Consider the following 26193-nt stretch of genomic DNA (forward strand, 5'->3'; position numbering starts at 1 on the left):
TGCGAATAAAAATGAAAAGAAAGCTGGGTCAGCAATACTTTTATCAGACAAAGTAGACGTTTTAAAAAGCTGTAACAAGAGACAAAATGCATTACATATGATAAAGGTATTAATCCAACAAGAAAGTATAATACTTGTAAATATTTCTGTGCCCAACACTGGAGTACCTAAATATATAAAACAAATATTACCAGACAAAAACAAGAACTTGACAGTAATACAATAATAATAGGGGATTTTAACACACCTCTTACATCAATAGATAGATCATCCAGACAGAACATGAATAAGAAAGCACTGGCCTTCAATAACACATTAGAACAAATATAATAAACAGATATATACAGAGTAGTTCATACAAAACAAGATAACATTCTTCTCAAGCACATGAAACATTCCTCTACAATAACAGCATGACAGACCACAAGGTAAGTCTCAATAAATTTAAGAAGACTGAAATCATATCAAGTGTCTTTTCCAACCATAAGGATATGAAACTAGAAATCAATTACAAGAATAAAACCGGAAAAAAAAACACAAACATGCAGAGACTAAAAAACATGTTACTAAAAAACCAATGGGACAATAAAGAAATAAAAGAGGATATTAAAAAATACCTTGAGATAAATGAAAATGTAAACACAATGTTCCAAAACTTATGAAATGCAGCACAAGCAGATCCAACAGGGAAGTTTATATCAAAACAGGCCCACCTCAAGAAACAAGAAAAATCTCTAAGAAGACATACAGATGGCCAACAGGCACATGAAAAGATGTCCAACATCACTAACCATCTGTGAAATGCAAATCAAAGCCATAATGAGATTTCACCTCACACCTGCCAGAATGGCTAAAATCAAAAAGACAAGAAGTATTTAATATTAGTGTGAATGTGGAGAAAAGAAACTTTCAAGCACTGTTGGTGGGAATGTAAAATGGCGCAGCCACTACAGAAAAAAGTATGAAGATTCCTCAAAAAATTAAAAATAGAATTGCTATACAATCCGGCAATTCCACTTCTAGGTATTTATCCAAAGAAAACAAAAACATTAATTCAAAAATATATATACAGCGGTATGTTTAGCACAGCATTATTTACCACAGCATTTATGGAAGTAACCTAAATGTCCACTGACAAATACAGGAATAAAGATGTGGTGTGTGTGTGTGTGTGTATACACACACACACACACACACACACACACACACACACAGGAATATTATTCAGCCATAAAAAAGAGTGAGAACTTTTCACTGTGACAACATGGATGGGCCTAAAGAGTGTTATGCTAAGTGAAGTAAGTCAGAGAAAGACAAATAGTGTATGATTTCACTTGTTTGTGGAATCTGAAAAACAAAACAAAGCAAAACAGAAACAGATTCACAGATACAGAAAACAAACTGACAGCTGCCAGAGAGGAGGAAGGAAGAAGATGGGAGGATGCACAAAACAGGGGAAGAGGTCAAGAGGTACAATTTTCCCATTATAAAATAGTAAGTCACAGGGATTTAATGTACAGAGTAAGGAATACAGTCAATAATATTGTAACAACTTTGCATGCTGACAGACGGTAACTAGACTTAACTGAGGTGACCATTTCATAATGTATATAAATATCAAATCACTATTTTGATACTAATATAAGACTGTCAATTATTCTTCAATATAGAGTTTTATGCCTCTAGAAAGACATTCAATCTCACATACAATAGTATATACAGTGTTTCCAAATGTATAAAATGGGTTACTTTGAAACTACAATGAAGGAGTTTATTTTTTATTAAGGTTGGATGAAATTCAAAACATGAAAATGAGGTAATAAAATTTGTATTCAATAATAATATGCACTTACATTTGTTTTAAAAGCCTCTGAGAATGTTAGTACAGTAACAGAAGTTTACAAAGGAAAATCCAAACTTATATGTGAATTTAGTTAAAAAAAAAAAAAAAGCTTCGGTTACTCTTGCATAAGCTAATACAAAAATTTTTAAAAGTACACCTCAAAACAGTTTGGTTCATTTGGAAGGGAAACATTATGTTGACTACCTCTGATATCTCCTCCCCTTCTTGAAAAAGTCCCTGGTCACACATGGCTCACATTAAAGTCAATTTTCATGTCTCAAACAAATAATCCCCAAGTAGAAAGCTTTTGAAACCAAACACCCATTGTTATAAAATCCTAAAGTTAGGTACCTGTTAGCTTCATATTTTCTGCAATTTTCCCTCCACTAATCACTATTTACAACTAGTTCTTAGACCACCAAAGCACAAGACCACCATGACCTCAAATGGATCAATTAAAATAGGAAGAAAATTGCTTAAAATTTGTTCCACATGACAATTCCTAGACAAAGAATCGGTTACAGAGTTACAATAGAACACAAACTTTGTCCAGCTCTCTCACTTGAAGTATGAGACTTCCCCAAGGTAACTAATCAGTTATAAAATCAATTCCAGAATACAAAACTAATACCCAGGACAGTACATGATACCCCTACAGTACCATCAAATAGTCATCAGGAAATTATGACCTAGTTCTCTATCTGCACAACCCTACCACCTCAACCAGATCATACAACTTCTGTGTGCATTCATATCTTTCTAAATTATACATAGCATATCCTCTGAGAATAAGCAGATTTTGAAAGGCATAAAGAAACATTGTATTAATATGAAACTTGTATTTGTAAATCACTGAACAGCCAAAGCATTTAAGTACAATGACTCTCCAGCATCTACTTCCTGATTTCAAACAGCAGCCTTCAATTTTTATCAAGGCACTGAACCCAAACTCACTCTCAGATCATGTACTTCAGAGGTGCGAAGGGCTTCCATGCCCATGTATGCGTAATCAGAAAAATACCTGCCACATAAGACTGTGCACATGATGCAGCCAGAGCCATTGAGCAACAAAGAGACTTTTGCTGGAAATGTTCAATACAGGCAGACACTCTTTTGATAGACTTATAGTTTTAAGGATGTGCAGGTAGAGTTGTTGTTTAGTACTACAAGGGAGAGAATACATGAAAAGAGCCAACACAGATGAACTGGGAAATGGAGAGAGACAAAATGGATTCAAGGGGCATATTCTGAACCCTGGCACTAAGTTCAACTGATAATGCCAGTTTATATGAGCTGATTAACTCCCTTTTACAACAATAGCCAATATGAAGCAGGTTGCACTTACAACCAAAAGATCCACCATTTGTCAAAATTTTTATTTTGATAACTTCCATAAATTTCTGACATCATGAATGAATACCATCTCTCCAGTAATTTCCTGATTATACAGGAAAATAATTACTGAAATTTTGTAACTTCATTATATTATTTATTAGCAGATACATCCCCTACTTCCGCAAGAAATCCTCATTTCCCAAAAAACATGGTTTTTCAATAATTCTCATCATGATAATTAGCTTCAGCATCAATACCATAAGCTAATATAGAACTTCTCATTTTCAGAGACTTAATAGTATCATCCTAGTCATATTTGCCTGCAAACAACTTATACCAGCAGAAGCAGCATTCTCCCATAAAAGTAGCAAGTTATTAACCTCTGGCAACCTCAATTCAGGACAAACTATTAAAATTATCAATAAGATTAAAGTAAAATTTTGCCATGATGATATTCAGAAAAACTTCAAGAATAATATATTATTCTTTTAATATATATATATTAAACAAGGAAAAGAAAAAAGAAAATCTGCCATGATGATATTCAGAAAAACTTCAAGAATAATATATTATTCTTTTAATATATATATTAACAAGGAAAAGAAAAAAGAAAAAAAAAAGAAAAGAAAAAAATATATAAATAGGGATAATATACCTAATCCTTTAGGGGTGATACCACTTCGATCCTGAGGATTCACTGCCCAGTAGTAGTACTTCAGTGTATGCATGATGAGCAGCACTGTTCCAACTCTCCGAATGGCATTATATATGTTGACTGTACCAATGAATTCCGTGGATAAGTAAGTATAGAGTGTCAACTGAACCTAGAGAATCAAAATGAAGAACTTACATCAAAGAAGCAGCATACCATTTTATCCGTGGTTCCGGTAATACTCTCACCTGGATTATACTTGTTCCAAAAAGATGCTGAGCTTGATGGTAACACCCATGCTAACAGATAACACACATTCACTGGCACGCACACACACACAAACACACACATTCCTTATAAAACTACACCAGGTAAATGCTTCTTTTACAGTTTCATTATAAAGAAAACATCCCCTAATATATCAAATTTTTACAGCACTATTCCATGGAAATAACTGTTTAATTCCTATTAAGCAATGAGCAATTATTCATGAGCATATATAACCTCTTTACGGTAAGCTTACTAATTATACTATGCATAGTAGCTTTAAAAAGCTGGAAATTTTCTTCATTTTGCAGAAAAGTAGAAGATAAAATAACAAAAAAAGAAAAAAAGGAAAGAAAAAGTAGGAATAACTCGAAAGGGAAAAAGGTAGAAGTCAAAAGGGAAAAAAAAGTGTAAAGCCTACCTTAAGAAATATTAGAAAAACAGAATTCTAATTGCTCATTGATAGAAAGATTATAATCATAAGATTATACTCTCTGAACATGTTTATCAGTATTATCCTCTAATTAGAAAAGGATTCTACTGGAATGCCTGGGTGGTTCAGTTGGTTAAGCATCTGCCTTCAGCTCAGGTCATGATCCCAGGGTTCTGGGATCAAGTCCCACACTGGGCTCCTTGCTTGGCTGGGAGCTTGCTTCTCCCTTTGCCTGCTGTTTCCCCTGCTTATGCTCTCTCTCTCTCTGACAAATAAATAAATAAAATCTAAAAAAAAAAAAAGGATTCTACTAGTCTTATTTACAAATAAATTATTTCAATAAACACATAAGAACTTAGTAACTTCAAAATACAAGCTCTTAGGAGAAACAAAAGATTATAGGTACTACTCTACCACCACACATTTCATATTAGTACAAAATTTCACTGAAATTACAGCTCTAAAACTCACCAACAGCTACAATCTAGTACTTCCAACAGCACAAAATAAGGATTGCTTTTGTTCTACTATTGTGTCAAAATCAAGAATTTTTCAATTCATTGCTAGTAGATATACTTTATAAGTGAAAAAATTTTAAGTAGGACATATACACTTGCCCCTTGACCAAAGACCAAACTATTCCCAATCATTTAAAATGGAACATTTATGCTGTCTTCCTAGACAATGACGGCATTTTCATTTTCAAACCTGCAAGATATGTCAGTGTTACCTGGTAATTTCTTTAGGGAGCAAAAATTAGGTACCTATCTTCCAGATGCCCTATAAATAAAAATCAAGGTTAAATGAATCAGGGAGCCAATTAGTAACCATATATGGTAAAGAGTGGCAGATTCTGAACCACTTAAAATTGAGGTTCAATTTTATAATGATTATAGTTTAGAAAACTATGTATGTGGAATATCCCACTGTCTCACTGAAAAATAGTATTATGTTGATGCAGCTAATGTTATTCAAATGGATAGCCCCAGTATACTTGTCACTAAGGCTATATAACACTTCTTTGACATGGTTCAAACTCTTAACCATGCTATTTCAGTCACTTAAAAAATATTTACATCCACTTATGCATAGTGATGTATTAATAGAAATACAAGGACATATACATTATCCCTTGGTAGCTGAAATCCAGTTGAAAAGATGAAAAATACACATAAATTTAAGTAAAAAGCCAATGTAATAAAGATGCCTATTGAAACATAAAGACTACTTAAGGAAATTCTTTTAAAAAGTGCCTAGAATTGGGGTACCTGGGTGGCTCAGTTGGTTAAATGTCTGCCTTCAGCTTAGGTCATGATCCCAGGGTCCTGGGATTGAGCCCTGCCTCATCAGCCCTGCTTTCCCTCTCCCTCCGCCTTCCCCCACCACTTGTGCTCTCTCATAAGTTAATAAAATCTTCAAAAAAAAAAAAGTGTCTAGAATTAACACCGTTATAAAGGGGCACCTGGCTGCCTCAGTTGGTAGAGCACACAAACAACTCTTGATCTCAGGGTTATAAGTTTGAGCCCCACAGTGGGTGCAGAGATCACTTAAAAATAAAATCTTAAAAAAAAAAAAAAGAATATATGTAATTAATTCCATGTACCTAATTGTAAAATATGTAATTAATTGCAAAATGAGTAGCAAAGAGTTATTAGAAACTATCAATTTGGAGGGCAGAGAAATTATTACAGGATAAACTAAAATACTCAAAAAAGCCTGACTAATAAAATAGGTACTACAGACTTTGAAGATTAGTAGTAATATAGGTAGAACAAAAGTAGAAATTTCAAATAGGGAAAATGGTAGATCATACAACAATAGGTTTCCCAAGATCTTGTACAATGGTCCACAATTCTGATTGTGCATTAGAACACCCGAAAAACATGTTTTAAAAATGCTGATGTCTGGGCCCTATCCCAGACCAAATAAAACACAATGTGGAGTGAAGGGGGTGGAATTCTGTTTTTTATTTTTTTAAAAAAACCTCTCCCAACAGGTTCTGTTGACACCCAAGATTAAGAACATCTGCTCTGGGATAACATTTTAGTACCTGCCTAGCCACTGAGGGTAATTGAGTTTTTAAGCCAGAAAGCTTAGAAAGGAGAACTGACATGAAGACTTAAGGCTAGAAAAGGGACTACTTTATTCTGTAAACAATGGGGAAATTATTACACAGTTTGAGGCTAAGAAATAATCTGAGAGTGAAATGTTAAAAACTAAGAATTCTGGCCAAAAAATGATAGTGATAAAAAATGAAAAACTGAAGAAAGTCAGTCTATTAAGAATGATACTGTAGTAAAAGAAAAATGGAAAGTTTTATACAGGAAATTTCACCTCTCCTTTTAGGTCATTAAAAAGACAATCTCTGAGAAGATGAACGGATATCAACATAGTATGACTATACCAGCATAGTCAACACCCTTTTCCAAAAGCAAAGGCTGATTCATAAATACATACCTTCACCTTTGGTAACCACAGGTGGAATTACCACGAAGCTAATGAAGCTTAAACTTTATGCTCACTCATCTATAGAGGTTCTCTGCAAAACCCTAAACCTCATTTTGTATGCATCACGTTGTATTTTTTTTCTTAAAAATTTCCTCCCTCCCTGTAATTGTATAACACCCAGATCAAACTTCGGAAAACAAAACAAACCATTTTAGAACTATCTCCATAATACAATTAAAGCAGATATAACCCTTTATGGATACACAAAACAGACAGCTAAAACAAGGAAAACTTAGTATTATCAAATCAATTATAAATTCTAAGAACAAAATTAAAGAAAATTATTAACAAGGAAAAGGTAAGAAATAGAGTGTAGTAACACCAGGAACTTAAGAAAATGATATTACGAATTTTAAAAATATTCCTCTACAACTAAGTATCTAAAACAGGCTTTTTGACCACATCAAAAGAGATCCAAAGCCTTACAAATATGCTGCCTAGTAAGACAAAAAAAGTGTCTAGTAAAAGGTTTAAAAAGTAACTTGAAACAATCCTTGAAAAGAAATAAGACTAAGGGTCATAGAAGAAAAAGAGGTCAAATTTGAACCCAGAGATAAAAAGGTACAACCTCCAGCTGCCTCCTTTGATTATTTCCAAATGGCAATCAGAGTCAGCAGCTGTTTTTCTCTTTAACGTTTGAAAAGACCAACTGAAAATAAGATACTATGACTCTAGAAAAGCAAAGAAAGTCTGCATTTTTTTCTGACAACTAAAATAAGTATGTGTTATTCCAACCTAAACAATGATAAACACTCTAAGTGGATCAAAAGGGAGAAGTGGAGAGAGGAAATTAATAGGTATGAAATAATACAACTTCTAAAAAAACTGCAGATAAGGCAGATACAATTATGCAATTTAATAAAAATTTCTATTTCAATTTCTCCTGAACACTACCACAATTAATATTCTTAGGACAATTTAATACAACATTAGGACTTAACAAAGGTTTTATTTATATACTTTATCGCAAATTCACTTATATTCACTTAGAAGGAATTGGTTTATTGTTACAGTACTAAATAAGTTGTGTATAAATATAATTGTATTTAATAATTTAAATTCATGTGAATTAAAATGATTAAAGGAGACCAGTATATCATGGAAGCCTTAAAACTGGGTGACATTTCAACTATTCTGGCAGAATTAAACTCATGTATATGTATACATACATATGTACACATTGATACTGTATGCATACTGGCAACAGAATAGAGCTACAGTTGATAGGAAACATTATTATTTACATTGGACCTGTCCAAGTTTGATTTATACTTAGTAAATCAAAGTCTCTCTCAAATAAAAATTTTGATTTAACAGAAAATAAAGAGTATAGCTCTGTTTTTAAAAATACTGACATGGCTTGGAAAGACTACCCAATGGGAAACAGTCTCTTCAACAAATGGTATTGGGAAAATTGGGCAGCAGGATGCAAAAGAATGAAATCGGACCGCTTTCTTACACCATACACAAAAACAAACTCAAAATGGTTTAGGACCTAAATGTGAGACCCGAGATCATAAAAATCCTAGAAAAGAGCACAGGCAGTAATTTCTCTGACATTGGCCATAGCAACATTTTTCTAGATATGTCTCCTAAGGCAAGGGAAACAAAAGCAAAACTAAACTACTGGGACTACATCAAAATAAAAAGTTCCTGCACAGCAAAAGAAACGATCAACAAAACTAAATGCAACCTACTGAATGGAAGATTTGCAAATGACCTATCTGATAAAGGGTTAGTATCCAAAATATATAAAGAACTTATACAACACCCAAAAAACCAAACAATCCAATTAAAATTGGGCAGAAGAAATGAAGACATTTCTCCAAAGAAGACAACCAGATGGCCAAAAGATACATGAAAAGATGCTCAACATCACTCATCGGAATTGCAAATCAAAACTCAGTGAGTTATAACCTCACACTTGTCAAAATGGCTAAAATCAACAATACAAGAAGCAAGTGTTGGCAAGGATGTGGAGAAAAAAGAACCCTCTGGCACTGTTAGTGAGAATGCAAACTAGTGCAGCCTATGTGGAAAACACTATGGAGGTTCCTCAAAAAATTAAAAATAGAACCCTACAATCCAGTAATCGCACTAATTCAAAGGGATATATGCACCCCTATGTTTACAGAAGCATTATTTACAATAGTCAAATTATAGAAGCAGCCCAAGTGTTCATCAATAGATGAATAAAGAAGATATGGTGTCTATATAATGGAATATTATTTAGCCATAAAAAAGAATGAAATCTTGCCATTTGCAATGACGTGGATAGAGCTAGAGAGTATAATGCTAAGTGAAATAAGTCAGTCAAAGAAAGACAAATACCATATGATTTCATCATGTGGAATTTGAGAAACAAAACGAACAACAAAAGGGAGAAACCAAGCAACAGATCTTAACTACAGAGAACAAACTGATGGTTACCAAAGGGGAGGTGGGTGAGGGGATGGGTGAAATAGGGATTAAGGAGTGGACTTGTCATGATGAGCATTGGGTAATGTACAGAATTTGTTGAATCACTATATTGTATGCCTGAAACTAATATAACACTGTATTTTAATTATACTAGAATTAAAATCTTAAAAAATACACTGCTCTACAAAAAAATATACACTGATATGCAAATATACCTAAAAAGAAAAAAGTAAGCTTCTCAAAAAACACAATTTATTGAAATTTTACTTGACAGCATGTGAAAGGATAGAAGAAAATCCTCATAATTATCACTCTCCTCAACTACAAAAACCTGGTGAAAACAGTAAAACAAAATCAATATATATATATAACAAAATTATATATATATATAAAACAAAATTATATATATGTATTACCTTGGCTGGGGTATGAATCCATATAGCTGGGTTAAGAAGAATGTGATCACACAATTGTTTGAGTAGGGGCATCCCATTCTGCAAATTACTCAGATATTTTGAAAATGCAAGACAAAGCTCAAGTACTGCTCTGCTGACATGGGACTTGGAAGACTGTAAAAAAAAAAAAAAAAGTAGATCAAAGGTCACTACCAGGGCCGAACCCCCCCCCAACCGGGTGGCTCAGTCAGTTAAGCATCTGACTCCTTATTTCCATGCAGGTCATTATCTCAGGGTTGTGAGATCGAGCTCCACCTCCGGCTCTGCACTGGATATGGAGCCTGCTTAAAATTCTCTCTCTCTCTCTCTCTCTCTCTCTCTCTCTCTGCTCCTCCACCCCCACTCCCTCCCTATTTAAAAAAAAAAAGAAGTCACTACCAGTACAAGGCAAGGAAAGTAAATTAAAGGCTGTCAATACCAGAAAAAAATTGGCCCACAAACTGTGCTCAAAGCTCAAGATGCCATGAGACTCAATGCTACGTTTCTCTAATAAAGCAATAGAGGAAAGGTAAAACAACAAAAGGTTATCTTAATTTTGGTAATTTTATGTAACCAAGGAGACACACTTGCAGAAAGAATTTCTCAACCACTTAGGAGATCAAATCCATGGTCTGAAAATTAAGAACAAAAAAATGTAAAGCATCTCATACATTACCTTTTCAAGACTGTATCCTATTACCAAGAAGCCCTTGCAGGCAAGCATCTGCTCTTGCATAGCAATTGAGTTCTTCAACAACTCCATGATAAAAGCAAGCAAAGTTGAACTAGAATAAGAAAACAGGCAATAGTCCAAAAAACATACTTTTTTTTTTTTAAAGGTGGGGGGGTTGTTAGATACAGCAAGGAAATTGAAGTTCTAATAAAATTGCCTCCAACATTATTTCAGGATTAGAATTTGAAGGGAAGATTAGGACTTACTCAATTATTTATTCCATATACTTTATCACCAACCTACTAGTAAGTGAATTACTCAGAAGCAACATGAGGAAACATGCAGGAACTAGAGAAAAATTAGCCATGTCCAAAAACAAGTAATAAAACAGCTAACATAAGTATATGAAATCCTTAAAGAATATATGTAATTTAGATCAGCACATATATTCAATTTTAGAGAGTTAGAGGCCAAGCAGAGGGGAAACATACACAGAGCAAACACACTAGGGTAGAAACACTCAGAATGTGTTAGGGCTCCAGACTGGCCTGGTTTGAATGGAGTTCGTGAAGGGGAAAATAAGAAAGTAAAATTGTGCAAACCGAAGTCCTCAAACACTAATTTAAGAATTTTGTACCTTATCCCAACAGGAAAATCATAACTCAGTAACTAACTGAGAAGACTTTAAAAACTGAATAGGCAGTACATTCATGCTCGCATCCTCACAACTTTTAGAGATACCGAAAATGGAATGGAACCTTAGTCAGCTGTTACCTCCTTCTCAAAATTTTGCTCTGAGATATCTCCACAAAGAAAGAAAGCCTGACTGGCAGCCAACCTTCTCCTCCAAAAAAGTGCTCTTAAAATGTCAGCAATTCCAATAAAGATTTTGAAAAGTTAAAAAAAAAAAAAAAGGAAAAAAAAGGATAACCAAGAAAAAAATAACTGAGGTTCTGCTACACAGGTTTCAAACTAGGACACAAAAAAATTAATGAAGTAGCAATATGTCAAGGATAATTTTAATTTTTTTTAATGTCGTAAGTACTTGATTTGATAGCTCATTCCTTAGGGGGAAAAAAGTCAGGGTGCCTGGCTGGCTCAGCCAGTGGAGTGTGTGGCTCTTGATCTTGGGGTTGTACGTTTGAGCCCCACATTGGGTGTAGAGATTACTTAAAAATATATATATATATATAGTTTAAAAAGTCATTTTGTTGCCTAAAAATAATTCCAAGAGAATTATTACATCATTAAATACATACATTGATAGCAGATATCAACTTATGTATCAAAGCAGAAATGAGAGAATTCTAAAAAGGAATGGAAAACTCATTTACTCAAATAATACATTAAACATAATTACTAGTCTCACTAGAATATACAGCCATGAAAAATTCATTCAGACACCCCCCCAATGTTTTATATTGTTTCCTCTTATGTCTCTACCTTTTTCAGAATCTATACTGTAAGAGAAGAGAGAAATATGTCCAATGTACAATCTAATTTAAAAAAAATACCACCTATAATATAAATTTCATCATCAAAAATTTTAGTTTTCAGTTATATGCAATAATTAAAAATGAAAAGCTAAATCCCCATAATAAATCACTGTCATGTAACAATTTAAAATAACTTATCTTTTTAAATTAGAATGATAGAGAAAAATGTATTCATTTTTGTTAAATCATTATTATTTCCAAATTTATTCAAAAACAAGATTATGTTTTTTACAGCTTCCATATTTCCTATCAATAAAGAATTTAGATTAATACTACTATTATTGATAGCAATTCGTAGTAACATTTATAGCTCATAAATTTCTTTATATTCTCTTTTAACCCTGCAACCAATTTAAAAGGCAGAAAAAATACTGTGTAGCTCAACAGTAATGAAAGTAACTCTCACATCAAATTAAAAAAATAAAGGCACTCACCATATAGTCAAGTCAACCTCATCAGATAAATATTGCCTATAATCCAACTGTGCAAAAAGTGGAAACAGCACTTGTACTCCTCCAATTGAATGCATAGCACTTTGAATGGAATGTGTTAAAACTGCCTTCACATCCTTATAAAATAGAACACACAGTAAAAATTCTAATGATTTCTTTTCCAAAATAATTAAAATAAAGCATAAGAACAATATGTTAATATTGCATGTATTTAACAGAAGCTACCTAATACACCTCAATAACACATCAAAATTCACCGTGAAAAATATTTTTAAAAGATTATAGCTTAAAAAAAAAAAAAAGATTATAGCCAGTACCTGGAGCATAAGTGCATGCGGTGAATGAACAAAAATTGAAGGATTGTCCTTAGGGGATGATTCAAGACAGAGCTGGGCATCTGTAGCACGTGGATTGTACGTGAATGCAATGGCACTAGAGAGTTTGCCATCATACAATAAAAGTTTGTGATGCTCAGCAAGAAACAGATCACTTTCTGCTTTGAATTTAAATGTACCCTATGAATAAAAAGTAGAAGAGTTAAGATAGTATACCACAAAAAGAAAATTTAGATACACATCACCACAGATATAAAAATTTAAGGAACAGACCTTTGATCATTTTCCTAACAATATCAAATAAGAAGAGCCCTGTTTCTTTAATTACTTCTAAAGTGCACTGTGTTCACTTTAAAGATTCAATGGAAATGAACTCGACTTGGTATTAAACCTTACATTTAAAAAATGTAAAACTTAGTGCCCTACACTGGGTACTTTACCATTTTTTCCATTGTATTTTGCCTTTCTGGATTTTTTTAATTGTGCTTAACATGTCACATAAAATTTACCACCTTAAACATTTATAAGTTTACCTATAGTATTAACTATATGCATGTTGTTGTACAATGAATCTCTAGAACTTATATATCATGCGAAACTGAAATTCAATATTTATTGAACAACATCTCATTTCTACCTATCCCCATCCCCTGGCAACTACCATTCTACTTTCTGATTCTATGAGTGTGACTATTTTTTATAATTCATATAATTGGAATCCCAGCGTATTTTTTTATTTGCTTATTTCATTTAACATAATGTCCTCAATATTCACCATGTTGCAGCATATGTCAGAACTTCCTTCTTTTTAAAGCTGAATAGTATTCCATTGTACATATATACCACATTTTATCTATTCATTTGTCCATGGACAATTAGGCTATCTTGGCTATCATGAATAATGCTACAATAAACTTGAGTATGAAAATATCTTTCAGATCCTGCTTTTGATTCTTTTGCATACATACACGTAAGTGCGAATGCTCAATCGCATGGTAATTCTATTTTTGATTTCTTGAAGAACCACCATACCCTAGCAAACACTTGTTTATTTTGTTTCATTTTTTATAATAGCCATCCTAATGGTGTATGAAGTGATACCTACTTGGTTCTGATTTTCATTTCTGATGATCAGTGATATTGAGCATCTTTTCAAGTTTGTTCACAATCTGAGTAACTTCTTTGGAGAAAGTCTATTCCAGTCCTTTGCCCACTTTTTAAGTGGGTTATTTGGGTATTTTTGTTATAGAGTTGTAGGAGTTCATTATATATTCTGGATATAAACCCTGTATCAAATATATGGTTTGTAGGATCTTCTCCCATTTCATGGGTTGCCTATTCACTCAATTTTTTGATACACAAAGTTTTGACATGCAAAAGATTTTAAACTGAGAGATACATTGACCTGTCTGCAAACTAGCTGATTTTATCAGTTCTAACAGTTTTTTTGTGAAGTATTTAGTTTTCTACACGTAACATCACATCATCTGTGAACAGATATAATTTTACTTCATCCCTTCCAACTGGGATGCCTTTTCTTTCCTATTCTTGACTAAGTGCTCTGGCTAAGACAGCTGGTACTATGTCCTACAGAAATGTTGAGAATGGGAATCCTTGCCTTGTTCCTGATCTTAAAGGAAAAGCTTTCAGTCTTTCACTACGGCATCTGATGTCAGCTGTGGGCTTTTCATATACAGCCTTATATTTTGAAGTAGTTTCCTTTACTTGTAATTTGTTGTTTTTATTATGAAAGAATGTTGAATTTCATCCAACAGTTTTTCTTTCTTTTTTTATTTAAGATTTTATTTATATTTATTTGACAGAGAGAGAGAGAGAGAGAGAGAGAGAGACAGCCAGTGAGAAAGGGAACACAAGCAGGGGGAGTGGGAGAGGAAGAAGCAGGCTCCCAGAAGAGCATGGAGCCCGATGTGGGGTTCAATCCCAGAATGCCGGGATCACACCCTGAGCCAAAGGCAGACACTTAACGACTGAGCCACCCAAGCACCCCTCCAACAGTTTTTCTGCATCAACTGAGATGATTGTGTGGTTTCCGTCCTTTACTCTGTTAAAATGTATATTACAACGATTGACTTTCATACGTGGACCCATCCCTCCATTCCATGAATAAATCCCTGTTCGTCATAGAGTATGATCCTTTTGGTGTGCTCTTGAATTTGATTTGCTAGTATCGTGTTGAAGATTTTTGCATGGATATTAATCAGGGATATTGGTCTATAGTTTTGTTTTTTTTTTCCTCGTAGTGCCTTTGGCTGTAGTATCAAGGTAATGCTGGCCTCCTAAAATGAGCTTGGAAGTATTCCCTCCTCTTCACTTTTTGAAAGAGTTGAGGACTGGTGTTAATTCTTCTTTAATGTTTGAATTCTCAAGGGAAGCCATATGTAGTACTCAGCTTTTCCTTATTCCGAGGTTTTTGATTACCGATTCAATTTCCTTAGTAGCTACAGTCTGTTCAGATTTGTTTTTATTACTTCAGTCTTGATAGGGTCTGTGTTTCTGGAAATACCCATTTCTTCTAGGTTATTCAATTTGCTGACATAAAATTGTTCATAGGAGTCTCATAATTCTTTTTATATTCATGGCATTAGTAGTAAATGCCTCCTCTTTCATTTCTTTTAGTTATGAGTCTTCTCTTTTTTCTTAATCTAGCTAAAAACTTGTCAGTTTTGTAGATCTTTTAAAAAACAAACTCTTAGTTCTGTTAATTTTTTTCTATTGTTGTTTTAGTCTCTATCTCATTTACTTCTGCTCTAAATCTTTATCACTTCTTTTCCTCTGACAGTGCTGGAGTTAGTTTGCTCTTCTTTTTCTAGTTCCCTAAAGGGCAAAATTAGGTTAGTGATTTCAGATCCTTCTTTTTTTTTTAAATAGGTGTTTGTCACTATAAACATTCCTCTTAGTATTGCTTTCACAAAATGCCATAATCTTTGATGTTGTTTTGTTTTCATTTGGCTCAAGAAATTTCCTGGTGATTTCTTTGAACCACTGGTTGTATAAGAGCATATTGCTTCATTTCCATAAATTTGTGTATTTTCCAGATTTCTTCTGCTACTGATTTCATTCTCTTGTGGTAAGAAAAGATATCTGGTGTCATTTCAGTATTCTTAAATTTAATTTTGTGGCCTAACATGTTGTCTGTCCTGAAGAATGCTCCATATAAGCTTGATAAGAATGTGTTTTCTATCGTCATTTGGTGGGGTGTTCTGTATATATCTATTAGGTCCAATTGGTCTACATTGTTGTTCATGGTCTCTGTTTCCTTAGTGAACTTCTCTCTGATTGTTATATCCATTACTGAAATGGTTTTGAAATATCCTAGCATTACTGAGTTACTACATACTTCTCCTTTTAATCCTTCATACACTTTGGAGCCCAAAAGTTAGGTGTATGTATTTTTAATTGTTAGATCTTACTGGTGAACTAACACTTCTTATCATTATAATTTCCCTCTTTGACTCTTGTAACAGTTTTTGACTTAAAATCTATTTTTTCTGATATAGGTATGGCCACCCCTGCACCCTTTTGGTTACCATTTGCATGAACTGTCTTTTTCCATTCTTTCATATTCAGCATATGTATGTCCTTCGATCTACAGTGCCTCTCTTGTAGACAAAATATAGTTGGATTTTGTTTTATTAAATCCATTTAGCCAATCTATTCTTTTAATCGATTTACATTTAAAGTAGTTAGTGATAGAGAAAGACTATTGCCATTTTGTTCACTGTAATTTGTTAACTGACTTCTTTTACATGCCAATGATTTCTGGTACTTATATCCCTTTCTCCTTTAGTTTTGTGTAAAGTTCTATAGGTATTTTCTTTGTAGTACCCATGAGAATTACATAAAACATCTTAAAGTTATAATACTTTATTTTAAGCCAGTAACAACAAGTTCAAATACATACAAAACCTTTACTCATTTACAACTCTACCACCATTTTATGTTACTTATATCAAAAATTACATCTTTTTATATTGCATACATAGGTTTAGATGTCTTAGGGTTTTGCTTTTAAATTCCATACCAGAATTAAAAGTGATTTACGCACTAACATTACAATATTACAGGATTCTATATTTACCTTTACCAAAGAGCTCATATTTTATCTTTTAAACCATACTTCTAAGTAATCACAGACAAGGATTTTTTCTTTAACTGCAATCACTTAAAGCTAAATGGAATGTCTTTTCCAACAAAGTCTTGTTGGATTCAACTTGTGAATTCTGCTTCAATACTATTATAAAAATAAAATGTAAAACAGGGTAAGACTGCCCTTACCTTTCTGATTTCTACATGAAACATTTAAAAACCTTTAATGTATCATTTTTCTAAATTTCTGCCTCCTATATAAACTGTTAATAAATTTGTAAGCACTGATTTAATATTCTTTTTTTAATTTAATGAAAGCTAATTATAATGGGAATGTTAGCATAACTGAAATAAATGTTTTTAAACAAGTTAATAAATGCTTTTGAGGGGAAACGTCATTTGGGCAACCTACAAAAGCTAACCTATTTACCAACTCACAAAATATAGCTATATGATCTGGGAGATTATATAATTCATTTTCCAAAGGCAGAAACTGAGAAAGTCCAAAGAAATTAACTGACTTCTTTGAATCCACAAAGATAATTTGTGGCAGGGTATAGATCAGAAACTAGTTCAATTAAAAAAAAAATTTAGTCTCTGCTACTATTCAGACTATAGTACCTCAACATTAGCAGGTACATTTTTGAAAAGAAATAGCAGAACAAACATTTTTTTCTATTTTGAGTGGAATTTAGAAATAAATCACTCCCACTAATAAATCTAAACTAAACTAAATCTAAACAAAACTTAAAACAAAGAATCTGACACATTTCAGGAATTGCTGCTAACTTTACTGAAATAATACTCTTGTGTAAATACCATTTAATACAATTAATTGAAATAAAAATTTCCTTTCAAAGTACTTAAAGCAATATGGTGCTTCATCAAACACTAAGAACACATGAAAGAAGCATTTAATCCTTCATTTCTTTTGAAATATGTATTTTTTAATCCTTAAAGTACTTAATTGTACTGTTCAAAAGGTCACTCTAAGATTGCTCGTTTTCCATATCCCTGCTATCTTAACTTTGAGGAATTCTCTAAAACATGGATTATATTACACAACAGATTTCAACATTAATAAAGCAAGAAGTAATTCTCTGATCATCAATTTCTCACCTCACATGATTTTTAAGATTTTATTTATTTATTTGAGAGAGAGGGGGAGAGGCAGACTGCCCGCTGAGCAGAGAGCTGGATGAGGTAGGGCTCCATCGCAGGACCCTGGGATCATGACCTGAGCTGAAGACAGATGCTTAACCAACTGAGCCACCCATGTCCCATCACCTCGGATGACTTCTAGTACAGTTTTAGCACTATCTGACCATACAAATAAGGAAAAGACTAGCCATTCATATATCAGAGAGGACTACTGATAAGATTTTTGAACTAGTACTAATAACAGCAGTTATTTCTACACATCTACCAACAAGGCACTTCTCTGGACCCCAGTATATTTCACGGATAGGAATATAAACTATGACCAAGTGTGATTATCTCAGAACACAAGGCTGACTTAACAACATTTGAACAATCAATTTAAAGGCTAAAAATCACAATCATCCCAAAAGAAGCACAAAGAGCTTAAGATAAAATCCAACAACTCTTCATGAAAACAGTCAAAAAACCAGGAATAAAAGTGAACTTCCTCAAATTAACAAAGAACATCTATGAAAAGCTAATAGCAAACATCACACTGATGGTAAAAAATGGAATGCTTTTTCTCCTAAGATAAGTAAAAATACAGGGATGTCTGCTTTCAACAATTTTTCCTGTTTTTTTTTTTATTTGATTGTGACAAGAATACTTAACAGGAGAGCTATCCTCTTAACAGATACTAAGTATACAATGCAGTACTGTTATCTGTAGGCACAATGTCATACAGCAGATCTCTAGAACATACTTGTCTTGCATAACTGTAATTTTATACCCACTGATTGGAAATTCCCCTTTTCTCTCTCCCCCAGCCCTTGGCAGCCACCATTCTATTCATTGGTTCTATGGGTTTGCTATTTTAGATCTCTCGTATGAGTGGAATCATGCAGTATTTGTCTTTCTATGACTGGTATATTTCACAGAGCATAAAATCCTCAAGATGCTCTATAGTATAGGGTCTAGCCAGGGCTATTGGGCAAAGATATAAAAACCACCCAGATAAAGACAATTATTGAATGATCTCACTCATATGTGGAATTTGAGAAGTAAAACACGGATCATAGGGGAAGGGAGGGCAAAATAAAACAAGATGAAATCAGAGGGAAACAAACCATGAGAGACTCTTAACCATACCAAACAAACTGAGGGTTACTGGAGGTGCGGGGGGTGGGGCGATGGGGTAACTGGGTAATAGACATTAAGAAGGGCATGTGATATAATGAGCACTGGGAATTATATAAGACTGATGAGTCACTGACCTCTACCTCTGAAACTAATTAATACATTATGTTAACTGAATTTAAATAAAAATAAATTTAAAAGAAAAGAAATATTCAAACAGAAAAAAATGATATGAGATAGAAACATGAATTTACACAAAGTGAAGTGCCCTAGAAACGGTAAATACAGAGGTAAGTACAAAAAACATGATCTTGATCATTTCTAATGTCTTTAAAATAATAAAATGAAAGTGAATGAATCAAAAAAATCTATCACAGGAACTACAGTACATGAAGAAAACTTATAATAACAAAATAAAGGATAGGAGGAGGAATTGCAGGATTATGAGGGAAGGTGCTGTACAATAATATCAATTGGTGGTAGACTATAAGTTAATGTCAAAAAAATAATAATCCAGGTGCATCCAGGTGACTCAGTTGGTTAAGTGTCTGCTCTGGCTCAGGTCATGATCCTTGCTTTTCCATCTCCCTCTGACCCTCTCCCCCTCTTGTGCATGTTCTCTCTCTCTCTCTCTCTCAAATAAATAAAATTTTTAAAAATAATAATTATAGGGACACCTGGGTGGCTCAGTCGGTTAAGCATCTGCCTTTGGCTCAGGTCATGATCTCAGGGTCCTGGGATCAAGTCCCCCATCAGGCTCCCTGCTCAGCAGGGAGTCTGCTTCTCCCTCTGCCTGCTGCTTCCCCTGCTTGTGAGTACTCTCTCTCTCCTCTCCCTCTCGCACAAATAATAAAACCTTTAAAAAATAATAATAGAAATAAAATACTAAATAATATGCAGTTAATTCAAATCAAAGCAAGAAAAAAGGGAAGAATCAAAGAACATATGACAGAAATAGAGCACAAATCACAAGACAGTAGATTTAAGACACACAGTATCTATACTTAAACTGATTGTAAATTATGTAACCACTCCAATTAAAAGGAAAGACTGTCAGACTTGGTAAAAAAGCAAAACATATTTTATAAAATTCAGTATCTACCTAATAATAATTCCCTGGAAACCAGAAACAGAAATTCCTCAACTTGGTAAAAGGCATCTGTAAAATATGTGTGATTGCTTTACCCCTAAAATGAGAAACAAGGCAAAAATGTCTACCCTCACCATTTCTATTTAACTATTTATACTGGCGGTCTTACCCAGTACAATAATACAAAAAAGGATAGAGGCATAGAGACTGGAATTAAAGTAAAATTTACAGTCTACATGAACGTACGTGCAGGAAATCCAAGAACAACAACGAGGAAAAAAAGCTAGTAAAACTAATAAGCAAATTTAGCAAGGTCAATAAACAAAATTCAACTGTATGTCTATACTAGAAACAAATAAATGGAAACTGAGATTTTAAATACAACTTATTAGCCAAAAAACATGTAATACCTAAGAATACATTTAACAAAATGTATGTATGACCCATACAGTGAAAACCAAAAAACAGTGCCAGGAGAATTTTTTAAAAACCTAAGTAAATGGAGAGATACATCATGTTCACAGACTGGAAAAATCAGTATCAGTTAGATGGCCAATTTGCCCCTCACTGATCTATATATTCAATACAACACCAAATAAGATCTCAGTAGATATTTTTGTAAAAATGATTAAGTGGGTTCTAAAATACATCTGGAAATGCAAAGGGTTTAGAAAAGCCAAAACAATTTGAAATAAAATACAGTTGAGGGTTTCAGATGTCCTGTTTTCAAGATTTACTATGAAACTGAGAAGGAGTTAAGATGGCGGAGGAGTAGGAGACACCGTTTTCAGCCGGTCCCCGAGTCGAGCTGGATAGGTACCAGACCAGCCTAAACAACCACGGAACCAGCCTGAGACGCAGGAAGACGCATCTGGATCTCTACAAATGAACATCTCCAGCGCTGAGTACTGAGGTACGAAGCGGGGAGCCATGAAACCGCGCACAGATATCGGAAGATAAACGGAAGGGGGAGGGAGCCGCCGCGTTCGGGCGCCAGGAAGCGGTAGCCACTTGCACGGGGGAGCGGGAGGGGCTCGCGGACGGCACCCGCAAAACAGCAGACGGAGACCGTGAGCCGGGTGCGCGCGCCACGAGGCATCTCGCGGAACACCGGAATCCCGGTGTGCTCACTAGATCCAGACCAAGACTGGGAGCTTCCAGAGCACGCGAGGGGCGGCTGGCGGCATTAGAAACACAAAGGACAGAGACGCACCTGGCCCTGGAAGTGAGGGCTGGGACGCCAGGTGTGGGGCGCACATCCCGGGACGCTGCAGGGTTGAGCAGCACCAACAGTAACAGAGTTAAAGTGGCCAGAACATCAGTGGAGAACGGGCCGCAATCCCTCTGTTCTGTGACAGAGGCTGAAATTTAGCCGCTGCTGCTCTGACTCTCAGAAGAGGAACAGCAAACCGCCAGGGAAAGCCGCCAGAGAACAAAAGCCTGGAAATACCGGCTCAGAGAGTGCCCATCCCCATCCCCCCTCGCAGGGGACACGGAGACTCTACCCAAACAGGGTTGCCTGAGTATCGGCGCGGCAGGCCCCTCCGCCAGAACACAGAAGGCAGGCTGAAAAATCAAGAAGCCCACAACCCGGGCGCCTGGGTGGCGCAGTCATTGAGCGCCTGTCTTCGGCTTAGGGCGTGATCCCGGCGTTCCGGAAAGGAGTCCCTCATCGGGCTCCTCCGCTGGGAGCCTGCTTCTTCCTCTCCCACTCCCCTGCTTCTGTTCCCTCTCTCGCTGGTTGGCTGCCACATAAATAAATAAATAAAATCTTTAAAGAAGAAGCCCACATCCCTAAGATCCCTATAAAACAAGGGGCACGGCCTGGGACCCAGTCAATAATTTGGGCTCTGGAAACCCCGCAACCTCTCCTTATCAGAATGACAAGAAGGAGAAGCCCCCCGCAGCAAAGAAAAGACAGTGAGTCTGTGGCCTCTGCCACAGAAATAATGGATATGGATGTAACCAAAGTATCAGAAATGGAATTCAGAGTAACGATGGTCAAAATGATGAGTAGAATTGAAAAAACTATTAACGAAAAGGTTACTGAGAATATAGAATCCCTAAGGGCGGAAATGAGAGCAAATCTGACAGAAATTAAAAATTCTATGAGCCAAATGCAGGCAAAGCTAGAGGCTCTGACGGCCAGGGTCGCAGAAGCAGAGGAACGGGTTAGTGAACTGGAGGATGGGTTAATAGAGGAAAAAATGAAAACAGAAGATGGTCTTAAAAAAATCCACGCCCACGAATGTAGGTTACGGGAGATTACTGACTCAATGAAACGATCCAATGTAAGAATCATCGGCATCCCCGAGGGGGTGGAGAAAAACAGAGGTCTAGAAGAGATATTTGAACAAATTGTAGCTGAAAACTTCCCTAATCTAGCAAGGGAAACAAACATTCGTGTCCAAGAGGCAGAGAGGACCCCTCCCAAGCTCAACCACGACAAACCTACGCCACGTCACGTCATAGTGCATTTCGCAAATATTAGATCCAAGGATACAGTATTGAAAGCGGCCAGGGCAAAGAAATTTCTCACGTACCAAGGCAAAAGCATCAGAATTACGTCAGACCTGTCTACACAGACCTGGAATGAGAGAAAGGGTTGGGGGAGCATATTTAAAGCTCTTTCAGAGAAAAACATGCAGCCAAGGATCCTTTATCCAGCAAGGCTGTCATTCAGAATTGATGGAGAAATAAAGACATTTCAGAATTGCCAGTCACTAACCAATTTTGTAACCACGAAACCAGCCCTACAGGAGATATTACGGGGGGTTCTATAAAAGTAAAAAGGCCCCAAGAGTGATACAGAACAGAAAGTCACAGCCAATACAAACAAAGACTTTACTGGCAACATGGCATCATTAAAATCATATCTCTCAGTAATCAGTCTTAATGTAAATGGTTTGAACCATCCCATAAACGCCACAGGGTTGCAGATTGGATAAAAAGAAATGACCCATCCATTTGCTGTCTACAAGAGACTCATTTCGAACCCAAAGATGCATTCAGACTGAGAGTAAGGGGATGGAGTACCATCTTTCACGCAAATGGACCTCAAAAGAAAGCTGGGGTAGCAATTCTCATATCAGATAAATTGGATTTTAAACTACAGACTATAGTTAGAGACGCAAAAGGGCACTATATTATTCTTAAGGGACGTATTCAACAAGTGGATATGACAATTATAAATATATATGCCCCCAACAGGGGAGCAGCAAGATACACAAGCCAACTCTTAACCAGAATAAAGAGACATACAAATAAAAATACATTAATAGTAGGGGACCTCAACACTCCACTATCAGAAATAGACAGAACACCCTGGCAAAAACTAAGCAAAGAATCAAAGGCTTTGAATGCCATACTCGACGAGTTGGACCTCATAGATATATATAGAACACTACACCCCAGAACCAAAGAATACTCATTCTATTCTAATGCCCATGGAACATTCTCAAGAATAGACCATGTTCTAGGTCACAAAACAGGTCTCAACCGATACCAAAAGATTGAAATTATCCCCTGTATATTCTCAGACCACAACGCTCTGAAATTGGAACTCAACCACAAGGAAAAATTTGGAAGAAACTCAAACACTTGGAGACTAAGAACCATCCTGCTCAGGAATGATTCGATAAACCAGGGAATCAAAAATCAAATTAAACAATTTATGGAGACCAATGAGAATGAAAATACAACAGTCCAAAACCTATGGGATACTGCAAAGGCAGTCCTAAGGGGGAAATACATAGCCATCCAAGCCTCAATCAAAAGAATAGAAAAATCTAAAATGCAGTTTTTATATTCTCACCTCAAGAAGCTGGAACAGCAACAGAGGGACAGGCCTAATCCACGCACGAGGAAGCAGTTGACCAAAATTAGAGCTGAAATCAATCAAGCAGAAACCAGAAGTACAGTAGAGCAGATCAACAGGACTAGAAGTTGGTTCTTTGAGAGAATCAATAAAATTGACAGACCACTGGCAACACTTATCCAAAAGAAAAGAGAAAGGACCCAGATTATTAAAATTATGAATGAAAAAGGAGAGGTCACGACGAGCACCATTGAAATTGGAAGGATTATTAGAAATTTTTATCAACAGCTATATGCCAATAAACTAAGCAATCTGGAAGAGATGGAATCCTTCCTGGAAACCTATAAACTACCAAGATTGAAACCGGAAGAAATTGATTTCTTAAACAGGCCAATTAATTATGAAGAAATTGAGTCAGTGATAAACAACCTTCCAAATAACAGAACTCCAGGCCCGGACGGTTTTCCTGGGGAATTCTACCAAACATTCAAAGAAGAAATAATACCTATTCTCCTAAAGCTATTTTAAAAAATAGAAACAGAAGGAAAGCTACCAAACTCATTCTATGAGGCCAATATTACCTTGATCCCCAAACCAGGCAAAGACCCCCTCAAAAAAGAGAATTACAGACCGATTTCCCTAATGAATATGGACGCCAAAATCCTCAACAAGATACTTGCTAATAGAATCCAACAGTACATTAAAAGGATTATCCATCACGATCAAGTGGGATTCATACCTGGTTCAATATTCGCAAATCAATCAGCGTGATACATCATATCAAAAAGAAAAGACTCAGGAACCATATAATCCTCTCAATCGATGCCGAAAAAGCATTTGACAAAATACAGCATCCTTTCCTCATTAAAACCCTTCAGAGTGTAGGAATAGAAGGTACATTTCTCAATCTCATAAAAGCCATCTATGAAAAGCCTACTGCAAATATTATTCTCAATGGGGAAAAGCTGGAAGCCTTTCCCTTAAGATCAGGAACACGACAAGGATGCCCACTCTCGCCACTATTATTCAACATAGTACTAGAAGTCCTTGCAACAACAATCAGACGACAAAAAGGGATCAAAGGTATTCAAATCGGCAAAGAAGAAGTCAAAATGTCTCTCTTTGCAGATGACATGATATTCTATATGGAAAACCCAAAAAAAGCCACTCCCAAACTATTAGAAGTTATAGAGCAATTCAGTAACGTGGCGGGATACAAAATCAATGCTCAGAAATCAGTTGCATTTCTATACACGAATAACGAGACCGAAGAAAGAGAAATTAGGGAATCCATCCCATCTATAATAGCACCAAAATCCATACGTTAACTTGGAATTAACTTAACCAGAGACCTAAAGGACCTATATTCTAGAAAATATAAATCACTCTTGAAAGACATTGAGGAAGACATAAAAAGATGGAAAGATATTCCATGCTCATGGATCAGAAGAATTAACATAGTTAAAATGTCCATGCTACCCAGAGCAATCTACACTTTCAATGCTATCCCGATCAAAATACCGAGGACATTTTTCAAAGAACTGGAACAAACAGTCCTTAAATTTGTATGGAAACAGAAAAGGCCCCAAATCTCCAAGGAACTGTTGAAAAGGAAAAACAAAGCTGGGGGCATCACAATGCCGGATTTCGAGCTGTACTACAAAGCTGTGATCACAAAGACAGCATGGTACTGGCACAAAAACAGACACATAGACCAATGGAACAGAATAGAGAGCCCAGAAATGGACCCTCGGCTCTTTGGGCAACTAATATTTGATAAAGCAGGAAAAAACATCTGGTGGGAAAAAGACAGTCTCTTCAATAAATGGTGCTGGGAAAATTGGACAGCTACATGCAAGAGAATGAAACTTGACCACTATCTCACACCATACATAAAAATAAACTCCAAATGGATGAAAGACCTCGATGTGAGACAGGAATCCATCAAAATTCTAGAGGAGAACATAGGCAACAACCTCTACGACATCGGCCAAAGCAACCTTTTTCATGACACATCCCCAAAGGCAAGAGAAACAAAAGATAAAATGAATTT

The 26193-nt window shown here is 35.4% G+C and overlaps 1 protein-coding gene across 5 annotated transcripts in view; it reads right to left on the reverse strand.

Annotated features, from left to right (window-relative positions):
* Positions 1 to 26193, reverse strand: part of LRBA (LPS responsive beige-like anchor protein) — a 791618-nt gene that overhangs the window by 595622 nt on the left and 169803 nt on the right. For all 5 annotated transcript variants that reach the window (XM_044384357.3, XM_026499457.4, XM_026499458.4 and 2 more), the window contains exons 10-14: positions 12832 to 13029; positions 12497 to 12630; positions 10570 to 10678; positions 9876 to 10028; positions 3834 to 4002 (exon numbers count right to left, since the gene is read on the reverse strand). In XM_044384357.3, coding sequence (XP_044240292.2) covers positions 3834 to 4002; positions 9876 to 10028; positions 10570 to 10678; positions 12497 to 12630; positions 12832 to 13029 — 763 coding nt within the window. The remainder of the gene's footprint in view (positions 1 to 3833; positions 4003 to 9875; positions 10029 to 10569; positions 10679 to 12496; positions 12631 to 12831; positions 13030 to 26193) is intronic.

The sequence above is a fragment of the Ursus arctos genome, unplaced genomic scaffold (assembly GCF_023065955.2).
Source record: "Ursus arctos isolate Adak ecotype North America unplaced genomic scaffold, UrsArc2.0 scaffold_11, whole genome shotgun sequence".
In the NCBI taxonomy this organism is placed as follows: Eukaryota; Metazoa; Chordata; class Mammalia; order Carnivora; family Ursidae; genus Ursus; species Ursus arctos.